Source organism: Talpa occidentalis, unplaced genomic scaffold (genome assembly GCF_014898055.3).
Source record: "Talpa occidentalis isolate TD23 unplaced genomic scaffold, MPIMG_talOcc4v2.1, whole genome shotgun sequence".
NCBI lineage: Eukaryota > Metazoa > Chordata > Mammalia > Eulipotyphla > Talpidae > Talpa > Talpa occidentalis.
The window spans coordinates 110,228,265-110,243,308 of record NW_026555331.1 but is presented as its reverse complement, the minus strand read 5'-3'; the positions used below and the strand labels follow the sequence as shown (position 1 = coordinate 110,243,308).

Genomic DNA, 15,044 nt, shown 5'->3' with positions numbered 1-15,044 from the left:
AGAGATCTGTGGCAGCTTTAATCTCCATGTACTTGAGTTGATTTTTCTTTAGACTTATATTTGCAAGAAATGTGCAAAGGTGTTCTTGAGAGTGTCAAGAATAATCAAAACTGCAATAGTTACCTAAAGCTGGAACTAAATACATATGACTTTTAATGAAAGCCAAAAAATTGTTCTGGTGATATCAGTAAAGTAGAAAATAAATCTTATGTAAACTTTTAGATTAAAAATACTAACAAAACAATTCAAAATAACTTTGGTGACTTTCTTATCCCATTGTGGACTATTAATAGGAGACCAGCCATCTTGTCATTTATAGTCTTTGAAGATTTTTAATGGTTGTTCTACATGCATTGCATTATACTGAAAAGGAAAACTTCTAATTTACCTTTGTTCTCTGGTTTTAAAAATGTATCTGTATTTTACCTTATCTACAATAGACATGCTACTATTTTGCTGAGTTCTTAAATGTCTTAAATTAAGTTTGGAAAAGCAAAATTCTTAAATTATGTGAGTAATCTATTTGAGTCTAATGGGAGTCTTACTCTACTCACAGTTACAGTTTACCCATGCTTAGACTTGTTATTCCAAATTTCCAATTTGTGTAATTAGAAAAAAATTGAGTTCTTTCCTTTGTCCCTTTCATTTCTTAGTCGACGAAAGACCAGAGATTGGTGTATTCCGGTAGACTGCTTCCCGATCATCTGCAGCTAAAAGACGTTCTCAGAAAAGTAAGCTTTTTCTACCACTATATGATGCCAGATACATTCAGAGTATAAGAGGAGATGTGTTTTATTGATGTCCAACCAATTAAGTTTTTAGATACTTATTATCAGCCGTTTTGGGTAACATAATAGATAAACATGAAGTATTGTAGAAAATATATTTAGTGATAGATTCTGACTGGCATGGGTAACAGTTTTGAATGTCCATCTGATGGCTAATCTGAAATCTAAGTTTGTGTTCAGGTATTTGTTAACTTGTATAAAAAAGAAAGCACTATTGATTTATAAGTTGTGTAGGAGTAGGATGTTCAGGTAGTAGTATAGGATTTTCATCGATGATAATCTCTTCTTTGACATTTTAATGCAAGTTGGTTGGCTTAGGAGTTTAATTTCAGGACAGGAAAAAGAAGGAAGCCCAGTTGGTTCATCAGTCAAGAAGTTGAGTGCTGGGCCTCCCGGGTGCACAGCAGGTTGAGTACAGCGCTGTGAAGTTGTCCACAGACTCTGCAGTGCAGGTTTGATTCCAGGCTGACCGGGGAGATACCCACAAGGCGCGGCGGACCTCTCCTGTCTCACCCGCTGCTCCCCTCAGCAGTGCTTTTGGTTGTTCTGCCTGTTCTGCTCCCCACTCTGTCTCTGCTGAATTCACTCACCCTCCTGCTCCTCTGGCCTGTACCCCAGTTCTTGTATAAAATAAAATAAATCTTAAAAAAAAACCTGAGTGCTGGGGCTCAGATCTAAATATATTTCAATTCACATTTTTGGCAGTCAGTTTGAATGCTAGTTAATTTTAATGGTGGTAGCTTTTAGTTCATGTTCATTTGTAGAGTTTATACTTTTAGAAGCAGATGCTGCTTTTTGTTTGGGAATGTAGCAGAATTAAATACTAGTTTTTATGTAATATATAATCTTTGACTTAACTCTTAATGTTGTTCTAGATTTCCCTGATTTATATCCTCTCCTGTGTATTTATGATCACTTGTGGGGAACCTTAAAAATCTTATATTAGTGTATTTCTCTGTTAAGGTAGTTGACATTTTAGCTTTGTCAAAATGACTTTTTGTTGTCATTTTCATTTTAATCGTGTAGTTTCAGATTACCGAAGTGATTTAATAACTCCTCTTTCCCAAAAAGAGGAATTTGCAGCAGATTTTTTCTCTTTCTCTAAATAGACTTTATTATTTTATTTATTTTTTTTTGAGTAATTTTAGGTTCACAATAAAATAGAGCAGAAGTACAGAGATTTCCCATATAGCCTATGTCTTCACCCATGTGCAGCCTCCCCTGCTACCAATATTCCATACCAGCTGGGGAGTTCATTTGTTATAGTTGATGAACCTACATTGGCACATCATTGTCATCCAAAGTTTACATTAGGATGCTGTATATTCTATGGATTTTTACAAATATATAATGACATGTACCCATTTATTATAATATCTTACAGAATAGTTCCACTACCCTAAAAATCCTCTGTGTTACCCCTGTTCATTCACTCTTCCCCCACTTATAAAAATCTTTCTGGTGTGTGCTCTTTGAAATACAGATTTATCATTTTAACCCTAGAGTCTCTACATGAATATTATTTAAAGGTTTTGGCTGACAGGAATGGTTTAAGAATTAAGAATTCTTCAGTCAAAGGACTGTTGTGCCCCCTGTATAAAACATTTTGAATGCTATGTTTACATTTTGAATAGACCTTCGTACCTCCCTTTTTAGGTCAAATGCGTTCATTAGATTTACCTGTTATATTTTATAGAAATATTCTTCAAAGTGAATGAATATTATGAGTAGTGATTAATATGACCATTGAAACTAAGTTTCTAAGAATAAACATCTTATACTTAGATGCCTTTTAATGTTCTGTATTCCGAAGCTGAGGGGATAGTATAAGTCAGGAGTGTCTTCTGCCTACCTCACTAGGTATGCTTCATGTCATGCTATCTCTTGGAATGCTTCTCTCTACCATTTAGCTATTCCTTCTCTCCCCAATTACTTTTTCTACACTCCTAAAACACTTGTAGCAGCTTCAACATCTCAGTTTTGTACAAAAGATTTTTATGTATTTCTCTAATTGTACTCTAATGTGTTCTTATTTTTGAGATTTTTGAGTAGATTGAGCAATATCAATCTACTTAGGGGAGGTGCTGACCATTAGCTTGGATTCACTTCAAAATTAAGGACAATTCCATTTTTATGTAGGCAGTTGCTGAATTTTTAGTTTCTGGTAGCTTCGTTTCTCTTTTTCACACTGGGTATCTTTCTTTTTTTCCTGAACCCTTCATCATTCTTTTTTTCTGAAATGTTGTATCCTTTGTTCTTCTCTTCTTGCCTTTATTCTCTTTCCTTTCTCCATCTTATTTACTTACTTTGTCCCTAAGCATATACACTCATGAAATTACTAAGCTAAAATGCCAATCCTAATCATTACTAGAATGTTTTCTTTCAGTCATAGTTGATTTATAGAAATACATGGAGTATTTATAGTATATAGTTCAAATACATACTTTGCATTTGTGTATAAGTGTTACAGATAAAATAGTTTTGACTTAAATAAGTAAAAATATACATCACTTTGCTAAGATTTAGGCAAGTGAGAGTATGGTAAAGTTATTTGAGTTTGTCACAGCTCAAGTAATGGGGATATTTCCACTACTCAATGTTCGTAGGATTAAACTTCATTGTCACTATTACTGACCTGATATTAAAGTGGTAGATGTTTTTATAGTGAAATAATAGATTGTGTTGCACAGCATTACAGTATTGTTTGCTATAAGACTCCCTGCTATGCAAAATAATCACTTTTTTGTTGAAATTTCAAAATAAATTCACCGTTTTAGGATTTTATTACTTATAAAATGGCTATGCTAGTAAGGAACTTCAATTTTGAATTAAGTGTTTCAGTTTGGCTACCAGCTTTTGAACTGTGTCTTCTAGTACTATCCTTTAAATGTGATCTTCTTTAATTTTAGCAAGATGAGTATCATATGGTTCACCTAGTATGTACTTCTCGGACTCCTCCCAGTTCTCCAAAATCCAGCTCCAGTAGAGAAAGCTATGAAGCATTGGCATCCAGCAACAGTTCTGTGAGTTGTTTTGGGAGGAGTAAACATTGAAGTTTTCTGATTATCCTTTTTTTGCCTCTAAAAACTAAGTGTGAAACAGAATAATTAGAGCTTGTAGATTTGAGATTGTGTTTTGAATAGCTTGAGTTGGACATTTGAACTTTGTTTATAAAGATTCCTTGCTCCTTGTTATCCCTTGAAACCTGTTCACTATGAGTTGTAATTTGCTTCTGGCAGATCAATAATAGATACAATGTTTATGAGTTTAGTTACTAAAACACTCAAAACAATTAGGATGTAGTTATGATGTAAAGTAAATCTAGGGCCAGTAAAATGTCAGAACTATTTAAGATATTTAATGTATATTTTTTCCAGGTGATTTATTTATGTAAGTTTTAAGTGTGTTAAATCTTCTTGATGCAGTTTGCTTGCTCAAGAATTCTGTTATCTAAAGTGATGGACTTGTGTATAACTTCTAAATGCAGGAGAATAAGTTACTTAACCTATTAATCTCTTTCAGAATTAGGTTTTTATTTCTTCCTCATTTTTTTAGCTGACTAAAATTGTTTTGAAATTTTTTTTTAATTGCTGGACTTTTCGACTTAGACATTTTCTTTAAGTGTTAAATAAACTCTCCTGAAGCCTTTCATGTTGTATTATCTTTTATTTCCCACATAAATCTTATTTGATACCTTTGGAGGTAAGAGAAAATGATTGGATATGTGGAACCTTCCTTTAAACTTCTGGATAGGGACCTTTTATATTGCTGAATATACATTCCTTTTTGTGAAGATGTAGCCAAAACTTTGAGGGCACAAGTGACAAAGATGACAAGTAATTGAAAGAACTTCTAGTAGATACTACTTAACTACTTTTTTAAGGAACTAGATTTTCTATTTGCTATATAAATGTTAGTTGCTATATTCAATGGTAAGTATTTTCTAGTACCAGTCATGGGAATTTAGCTTTCATTACACTGAAATAAGTTTTTGTCAGTAAACTGAAGAGCCTTTTTATATTTCATATCTTGCTTTAAAAGGCATAGAACATTGACTTTGGCAGTTGAAGTTTTGTTTATATTCTTTGGATACAGTTCTGCTACTCTAGTTTTTTTTTTTAAGAAAGGCCCCCCCTCTGACTTAATTGACTGATTGACTTAATTGACTCATGATTTCTCAGCCATGATTTCATGTTATCAGTACATATAATTCAGCTTTTTCAAGGGCTATCATGAAAATCTAAAAAGCATCAAAAATTAAGTTAAATTTGCCTTTATTTTTTGTAACTGAGAAATTTCAGTGGGATTCAAAAATATTTTAAAGATCAAATCAGAAATGAGTTACATAATAAGGTCAAAGATCATTAGTTTCAGAGACATTTATCTGTGCTGCCATATAGTAGACTTTTTTCCTAATAACTTTTAAATGAACACCATATTATGATGGTTCATTTAATGAAAAATCTTGCTAAAAAAAGAAGTCCTTCCCAGTTTATTTTACTAAGAATCAGTTTCCCTAGTAAGACTATTTGGAATCCATTTAATGTGGAGTAACATTTTAATGAAAGCTTTTGTTCATTTTGCAAAAGATCTGTGTCCTTGAGACCTTTAAGATGGCAGAATTTAGGAAGGTAACCATGCATCAGGAAGGCAATGCAAGTAAAATACAATTTTAACAAACTTGGTAGGATATTAAAATTATATTGTATTCAGTTTTTCAAAGGTGGAAAGCTGTAATTTTTTAAAAATGTAATTGTGTTTTAAATTTACATAAAATATTTGACACTTTTTAAACAGGAAAAACTTAGAATGTCTTCAAAGAAGGTTATATTATTTAAGGTTACTAAATCTGTGAGGTACTGGCATCATGAAAATTTAAAAATCTTGATTGTTATCTTTTTGATAACATTATTAAAAAAAAAAAAAGTACCATAGTATTGGTTGTGGTTTTGTAGTAGTTTTAAAACCAAAAGGAATCTTGAAAACTTGGTCAATCTTATTTTTTATAAGAAAGCTGATACTCTTAAGAGTTAAGAACCTTTAAGTTGGGCCTACCCGGTGGCGCAGCGGTTGAGCGCTGTGTTGGGAAGCTGCCCGCGGCCTTTGCAGCGCCGGTTCCATCCCAGGCTGCTCCCCGGCCACCAGAGGAGGGTCCCACATGGCGCGCAGACCTCTCCTGCCGCCCGCTGCTCCCCTCAGCAGTGTACTTCCGTCCTTCTGCCTGCTCTGCTCCCCGCTCTGGCTCTGGTGAATTTTCTCACCCTCCCGTGCTTCTGACTGTACCCAGTGCATGTATGAATAAATAATAAATCTTTAAAAAAAAAAAAAAAGAATGATGCAAAATATATATAAAAAAAAATTAAAAAAAAAAAAGAACCTTTAAGTTTATGTGTTTTGTTAATGTCAGAGATAATATCAAATTCTAGATCTTCTGATTGCTGGCGTATCCTCATTATTTTAAACCAACATTTTAAGCCAGCGTGTTCTACAGCACCTGGCACATAGTAACTGTTTAAACAATACAATAATTTATACCATTTATTGAGAACTTTTTATGTGTTAGACATGTGAAAAGTGCTTTGCTTTAATCCTCACAACTGAATATGCTATTTTTGCATACAATTACTTTACTGTTCAGTATTTCTAGTTGATAACTGTGAGGTTGGATAATAAAGCATTTTTGATTTCCTTAACTCTTTAGTATCATCAGAATTAAAGTATCTATTTTGTGCATAGGATTCAAATCAGCAAATTTCTAAAATTTAGTTATTTTAAAAAAGGGATTTAATAAATACATTTTTAGCAATGTATTTGACTTAAACCACCTTGAGAAAATAATTATATTTTTGTTTGTAGAGTTCAGATCATTCAGGATCAACAACTCCATCAACTGGTCAGGAATCCTTGTCTTTAGCTGCCAGTTCTTCCTCAGAAGGATTAAGGCAACGTACCCTTCCACAAGCACAGACTGACCCAGCACAGAGTCATCCGTTCCCATATGTAATGCAAGGGTGAGTAAAATCATGGTGACTGTGGGAAGACCGCTTTTTTTTTTTTTTTTTTAGGTATAAGTGACATGTTATATTTGTGGATCTCTTAAAAATCTGTTTCTCCTGACTTTCATGGTAGCCCCTCTGAAGCAATCCAAGTATAATTAAAGTTTATTCATAAAATTATATGTTTTGAGATTTAGAGGGTTTAGTAGAGCAGTGCACTTGAAAGATGGTAATATAGCAGCAGCATCAAGGGCAGTACTTTCCAATTTTTATTTTTATTTTTATTTTTTTATTTTTATTTTTATTTTTTTAAGGTTTATTTATTTTTTTATGCAAGAAACAGGGTACAGGCCAGAGGTGTGGGAGGGTAAGAGGATTTACCAGAGACTGAGTGGGGAACAGAACAGACAGACTGATGAAATAACACTGCTAAGGGGAGCAGTGGGCAAGACAGGAGAGGTCTGCTGCGCCATGTGGGATTCTCGCCAGCTGGCCGGAATTGAACTGGCGCCACAGAGGCTGCAGACAGCTTCACAGTGCTGTGCTTAATCGCCTGTGCCACCAGGAGAGGCCCTCAATTTTTATTTTTTTTTAAGGTTTATTTATGCATACAAGAACTGGGGTACAGGCCAGAGGTGCAGGTGTGTGTGTGTGTGAGAGGAGTTACCAGAGACAGAATGGGGAGCAAAACAGGCGGATTAACTGAAATACACTGCTGAGAGGAGCAGACGGTGAGACAAGAAGGGTCTGCTGTGCCATGTAGGTCACCTTCCTGGCTGGGAATTGAATTCATGCTGCAGTAGCTGCAGATTGCCTTATAGTGCTGAGGTTAACCCCTTGCACCACCAGGGAGGCCCTGCTTTTCTGTCTTTAATGCTCATGCTGATTACCAGATTCTGATTAGTAGGTCTAATGGGTCCTAAGAGTTTACATTTCCAGCAAGTTCTCAGGTGATGCTGATGCTTCTGCTGCATAGACCACACTTTGACTAGCAAGGATCTAGGTGACTAAAAAATTTGTTCGTAGTCTTGAGGTAGCTCTATCCAGATTAGTTTTCTGGGGAGCAAATGGGTGAATGAGGGTGCTCTTGGAAGAATATAGCAATCTTATAAGTTCCACAGCTATATCTGATCAGATAAGCTTGGTAAAACTGACATAGAGTAAAACTGTGATGTATTATGAGGACTATATTTATGTATATTAGTGCGTGTATCTAGAGTCTTTGTTAAAGGAGTTTACTTAAGTTTGCTGTGGCTACCTTATATTTACTAATTACAGCAGACCTCTTGGGTTAGGCAGTTCCTATGGGAATTACTGCCACCAGCCTCAGTACATCTTTGCCAACTCAAAGAATAGGACCTCAGAGAATTTAGATTGTACCTGGTTTATGTCTGAAACCAGAGTACTTTGCCCAGGAACTGTTATTTGTTACTTTTGAAGTAAAGGAAACATGAGTATCAGGTAGTGATAATTGTTTTACATTGCATATTAAACTGGTGTGTGGCTCTGCTCCAGGTCCAAGATGGTGAGATTGAAAATAAAGAAATGGCTAGAACCCCAGAATGGAAGTAGGTCATATAACTGAGTAGCAGCCATTGCTAATTAAGATAATTAATTGATTGCTAATTGATTGCTGATTGCTAATTAAGATAGCATGAGCATCCAGATAATTTTTTACTTACATTAATTCTTAATGTAGAAAGACAAAGGTGCGTGTATAGCAAAATATAAGAAAACTTTTGTCTCATATTTCTTGATTATAAGCTTCTCAAATTAAGTATTTAGATAAGACCTTAAAAAGCACCTGTGAAACAGCTTTTATTTTCAGGAAGTGATTGCTACAAACCAAAACTTACTAACAAAAAGCAGTGTTCTCTGGGTTTATATTATGGAGTAGTAACTTAAAATACATTATATTTTCATTTCCTGTCTTTTAGTAGAGTAAGACAGTTCAGTTCCTCTAAGTTTATATAGAGTGATTTTACTTATTTATTTTTATTCAGTGGTAGTGATGCAGAATAATAGGAATGCTATGTATATAATAAGCCTGGAAGCATACATAATGATATGTTAACAATGTTATCTCTTATAATAAGATCTTTAACTCTTTCTTATACAATGAATAGATTTTACAATAAAACAAAGCTTATGAGATTGCGAGTATTCAGAATAAGACCATAGATACCAGGAAAAGATTAATAATTTCTCTAAACTAGGCTATTGAGGAAATCAAATAAGAGAGAGAAAGGCATTTAGCTCTTAACAATATATTAAACAGATTAGAAAAATCTGATATAGTGTTTATTTTGTAAAAAGTAGCAAAATGATGAGCAACAGAATCTGAAGATATTTAAGGATGACTTGACAGAAGTGATAAAGTAAGTTCCTTACTTTGCTCCCAAAACGAACCTGTAAAATTGACCAAAGGGACAGTACACTGAGAGAGTCCTGAGATTCAGGGTAAGACTGAAGTACCCCTAGGACCTCAAAGATCAACACATATTGCACCAGAGGGGGCATGGAGGAGGGTGAAGAGAAATACCTGAAGGCTGCTATCAAGGTTGGGGGACACAGATGGCAGGGCAGCTGGTCTAGTCAGGGACCCTGGGGAGGGGAGATTGGAAGCAGTAAGAGGTACTTACACATCCTTGATTCAGGTGCAGCACATTTGGAGGAGTTGGGGTGCTCTACTCAGACTGAGGCCCTGGTAAGGAGACCAACAGAAAAGATAGCCTAGACTGTACTTCCTTTCTCCCTCCTTTTGACTGTTTTGACCTCATGAAGTGTAGTAACAGAAGACAGACTAAGTTGAAGAGCTGGGACTCCAGAGAGGAGGGATATTGGCAGTGCCCCAAATCTGAAGCAACACACCCTCCGTTCTGCCTCCTGACCAACACACACTGCCCAGCACATTCTCAACCATATCTGGACCCTTCTCTCCTCTCCCCACTCTGCCAACACATCAAATTCAAATACCGCTCAGTACCTGTGGAAGTCAGTGGAGGCAAATAAAATAAAATAAAATAACCATAATAACTCTGAGGAAAGTAAAACTATTTCAACTCTCTTAAGTTGCAGATTTAAAAAAATAGGGAAATTTAAAATAGCAAAATGGCAGACAAAAAAAAAAAACCAACAAAAACCACATGACAACTCAAGAATTCAAGAGAATATGAGATCAGAAGGAGAGGACAACTCTCAAGAATCCAGCCACAAAGACATGGAAAATTGTATCTCCCTATTAGATAGAAAGTTCAAATTGCTATAATAAAGAAACTCATAGAAGGAGCTTCGGAAAGGCAACTTAAAGTGATACAAGAAAACTCAGAAAAGCTAATCAAAGAGATTGCATAGAGCTCAGGAAATAAATTTACAATCTTAGATTTAAAGTTAAAGAATAGAATTGAGTCTTTAAGAAAAATAACAGATTTAGAATATGAAGAACTCAATAAATGAGATGAAAAGCTCTTGAGGAAGGTAAGAAAGAAGAATGGACTAAATGGAGGATCAAATCAGTGACCTTGATGATAGTAATGAACACACGACTCAGGTTGAAGAAGAGAGAGAAATAAGATGTTAAAAAAAAGAAAGAAGATGAAGCACAATGGGATCTGACTACATTAGGAAAGGTAACATAAGGATAAGTTATATCCCAGAGGATTGAGAGAAAAAGAGAGAGAGAAAAGGTATTGGAGAGCTTATTCAAAGAAATAACAGAAATTTCTCAAACCCAAGGAAGGAACTGAACATACAAGTCAGCAAAGGTTAAAAGAACAGCTCATTATCTAAATGCAATGGGGCTTACATCAAGACATCGTAGTTAAACTATCAAGAGTTCAAGACAAAGAATAGTGAAGGTTGCAAGGGAGAAAAAAGCAAGTAACTTATATAGGTACTCCCATCAGGCTTTAATCAGACTTCAGCAGAACCTCTATGGGCCAGGAAAGAATGGAATGATGTATTCAGAACACTCAAAGATTGAGGAATCTCCACCCAGCTTTCCATAGTGGTTGGACCAGTTTGCACTCCCACCAGCAGTGCAGGAGAGTTCCTTTTTCTCCACATCCTCGCCAACATTTGTTGTTGCTAGTTTTTTTAATATGTGCTGGTGTGAGATGGTATCTCATTGTAGTTTTGATTTGCATTTCCCTGATTGCAAGTGATGTTGAACATTTTTTCATATGCCTGTTGGCCATTTGCATTTCCTCTTCAGAGAAGTTTCTTTTTAGCTCTTCTACCCATTTTTTGACTGGATTGTTTTCTTTGTTTTGGTTATTTTCTCTTTTGCTGCACAGAAGCTCTTTAATTTGATGTAGTCCCAGCTGTTTATCTTTGCCTTCACTATCACTGCTTTGGGTGATGTGTCTGTAAAGATGTCTTTGATATGCAAATCACGTAGTGTTTCGCCTGTATTTCCTTCTATATATATTTTATGGTTTCAGGTCTTATGTCTAGTTCTTTAATCCATTTTGAGTTGGTTTTTGTGCATGGTGTGAGGTAGTAGTCAAGTTTCATTCTTTTATGTGTAGCGACCCAGTTTTCCCAGCACCATTTATTGAACAAACTTCCATATGATCCAGCAATTCCACTCCTAGGTATTTACCCAAAGGACACAGAAACATCAATTCCAAAGAGCACCTGCACCCCTATGTTTATAGCAGCACTATTTACAATAGCTAAGCTTTGGAAACAACCCAAGTGGTACATATACACAATGGAATATTACTCAGCAATCAAAAAAGATAAACACATGCAATTTGCAGCAACATGGATGGAGCTGGAAGGGATCATGCTCAGCGAAATAAGCCAGAAAGAAAAAGAAAAATACTGATGGTCTCACTCATAGAAGGAATCTAGAAAACCTAAATAAGGGACCAAGAAAAAGAATAACTATAAGACAGAAAAAATCAAAATCAACAAACAACTATGAACCAGAGACACACTTTGAGGGGGTGGCGGGGAAAGGAGGGATTGGGGTCAAAATAAGGGGGTTGCAATTGTATGGGGAATATAAAAATAAAATTTAAAACAACACTCAAAAATAAAAACTGCTAATCAAAAACACTATATCCTGCATGACTCTCAGATATGGGGGAGAAATAAAGGCCTTCCCAGAAAAACTCCTATTGAAGGAGTTTGCCAATACTAGACCTCCCTATATGAAATGTACAAAGGAATTCTGATCTAAGTTGAAGAAAAGAAAATCCATAAAAAATTGAGCAAGGTAAAAGAGTCAGAAAACTAAAGACAAAATGGCAGTAGCAAGCACTCACATATCAATATGACCTTTAATGTAAATGGATAGAACTTACCATTCAAAAAAGCACAGTGTGGCCCGGTGGATTAAGAAGCAAAACCTAGCTATATGCTACTTGCAAGAGACTCACTTAAGCTATAAAGACAAACATAGACTCAGAGTCAATGAATGGAAATTAGTACTCTAAGCCAATGGAAAATTTTAAAAGGCAAAAACTGCTATACTTATACCAGAGGAAATAGACTTCTAGCCAAAAAAGATTAGAAAGAGACAAAGACAATAAAATGATCAGTACAGCAGAAAGTTATATAACAGCTATCATTATATATACTCCTATTATAGCGACATTAAAATATATGAAATAAATTTTTAACAGACCTAAAGGAAGACATTGGCAGCAATGTGGTATAGCAATATAGACAGATCATCCATACAGAAAAATCACTGAGGAAATAATGGCCTTCCATGACAAATGGACAAGGTAGGCTTAATATTTATAGAACTTTCCACTTCAAGACACCAGAATATACATGGTTTCCAAATGCTCATGAACATTCTCAAGGACAGACCATATGCTGGGACATATTATGGTAAAGGATTGAATTGGATTTTAGTGGGGATTTTGATATTGTGTGTGTATATACATATGTTAATTTTCAATGATGCACACCTAAAACTTACATAATGTTATAATGCTATATTACTTGGATAAAAATGTTAAATTTAAAAAAGTAAAATTATTGATTGTGGTACTCAGAAATCTGCCAACTTAACAATATCCTGGGAACCTCACTTTGAGAAATCCTAATGTAGGTGATTATGGAAGCTCTTAAGGGACCAAAGCAGTATATGTATAGCACCACATAGACTGTTCATTTCCAGTTTCAGATTTATAAGTCTTGACCTACTGTTCCAGACTCAGACATTGTACTGTCACATTTATTTACTTTAACTTCAAAAACTCCTGATTGGTTTATAGAATACCCATTGTTTTGTACGTTCAGTCATTTTCCCTAAAATAGTGAGAACTATTATAATTGATAAAAATGAAAAGCTACTCACTGTAGCCATCTATATTGTTTGCTTTTTTTAAGAAGTAAAAATTATTTGTAGCCCCCCACTCAAAAATAATCATTATTAACATTTTTGTAATAACTTTCCACTTTTTGGAATGTACTTTTTAAAATTAGAAATATCATTCCATTCTGTCTCATAAACATTTCTGTCAATAGAAAGCATAATGTATAGCCTGGATATATATCCAGGCCAAATATAAATCCACAACATATAAAATCTGTATGGTTTTTCATCATGTGGATATACCAATTTGTTCACTCTTATTAAAAAAGGTGTATACTTGGTTTTACTGCATAATGAAGTCAGGATCTCATGGGCTTACAACAACATCTTTATTTTCTTGCTCGTGGTCTGTTAGTCATTTGGGACATTTCTGCTTCAGGCTATAGATTGAGTTCAGATCTGTTTCTTGCTTTTTATTTTCTGTGGACCATTAGCTCCCTAGGACCTGTTCTTCCCATGGCGAATGACAAGAACACAAGAGGGCAAGATAACCAGTGAGTGCATAAAAAAACCTCTACATGTTTTGCATTCCTTAACACCTCACATTTCATTGGCCAAAACAAGTCACCTGGCAATAGCATTCGGATGGGGAGGTATTGCTGAGTAACATGCTGTGTTGGTGACAACTGAATTTTCCTGGGTGGAGATGGTGAGGTAAAGCTAATTTTCAGTATTTGCTGATTTCTGTGGTGTTACATATTTTCACCATGAATGATTTCAAGATACCAAGGTTGGGTTCACAAAATTTTGAACTTGAGCTGTTAGCTTTGTAAACTGATGTGAACCAGCACAAGCCAGCTCTGTCAATGTGTGACAGTGTACACTTGTACAATCCTGTTATAGAATAATTCAAGAATTGGGGCAATCTTCTATCATAAATGTTGGGTTGTTGAATATTTTTTGCCCCACTAAACGTAAATATCACCACAATCAGTATTTTTAACTCTGCTTACATCTTAGCAGTTACTCTTTTAGATTATGTTTTGAGAAGGGGAATTTCCCAGGTCAAAATGTTCTTGAGTTTTGGAGGCTCTTAAAGACTATTTAAAAATTGCAGTTAAAAAAATACCAGATTACTCGCCCATTAACAATTGTTGTCAGCCTAATTCTCTGTGTTTATAAATATGTACTTACCAGTGTGATAAATTGGAATGTCCTTGCTTTAATTTGAGACATGAGAAAGAGCTATCCTTTTTGTTTTGTGAAATGCTTGTTTGTTGGCATGTTGATATTTAAAAAAATTCATTTGTGACAGTTCCTTACCTAGAAGGGTATTAATCATTAATGCATACTGAGCATTTAACCCAAGTCAGGCATTGTATTAAGCACTTATGTGCATAATTTCATTGAACTTTACACCAGATATGTGATGTAGGTACTATTTTCTTCCATTTAATGGATGAAGAAAAGGAGGCTTAAAGATATTATACTTTGTCTGTGTTCATAGAAGTCAGTAGCAAAAATAGGTTCAACTGCATGTCTGACTTGAAGTTAACAGTCCTGTTGACTATTGCCTTTTGTTTTAATGTGTTTTTTCCCTAAGTGTCATTTGTATTTTGATCTCATTTATAATGGTGGTTCTTTCTCATCTAGTCAGATCTCCTGGTCAGATTGTATGTATTGGTGACTGAATAAACAAATATGTGTAGTGACCTTGTGACTTTACTCAATAAAGTTTACTTTAGAATTTGCTGTACACTAAGCACTATAGACAGAAAAATGAACTATGTATTTGCCCTTGCTAGAGTAGGTCAAATAGGAAAGTTACTGTCTACTGATGTGCTATCATGTTCTTAAACAAAGTGCTGTGGGAGCCTGGAGGAGGGAGTGACTATCTCTGCTTAGAGGAATGGGGAGTGCTTCATAGGGATAACATTTGAGGTAACTTTATGAGAAGATCAGCAGAGAGAGCAAAGCAAGTGC

At 35.0% G+C, this 15,044-nt stretch overlaps 1 protein-coding gene across 4 annotated transcripts in view; it reads left to right on the top strand.

Moving 5' to 3' along the window:
• The window catches only part of HERPUD2 (HERPUD family member 2), a 38,461-nt gene that overhangs the window by 12,351 nt on the left and 11,066 nt on the right, over positions 1–15,044 (top strand). For 2 of the 4 annotated variants that reach the window (XM_054692467.1, XM_037510143.2), the window contains exons 3-6: positions 654–731; positions 3,698–3,811; positions 6,645–6,799; positions 13,556–13,615. In XM_054692467.1, coding sequence (XP_054548442.1) covers positions 654–731; positions 3,698–3,811; positions 6,645–6,799; positions 13,556–13,615 — 407 coding nt within the window. The remainder of the gene's footprint in view (positions 1–653; positions 732–3,697; positions 3,812–6,644; positions 6,800–13,555; positions 13,616–15,044) is intronic. The other 2 variants (XM_037510161.2, XM_037510152.2) reach the window with 2 other exon arrangements.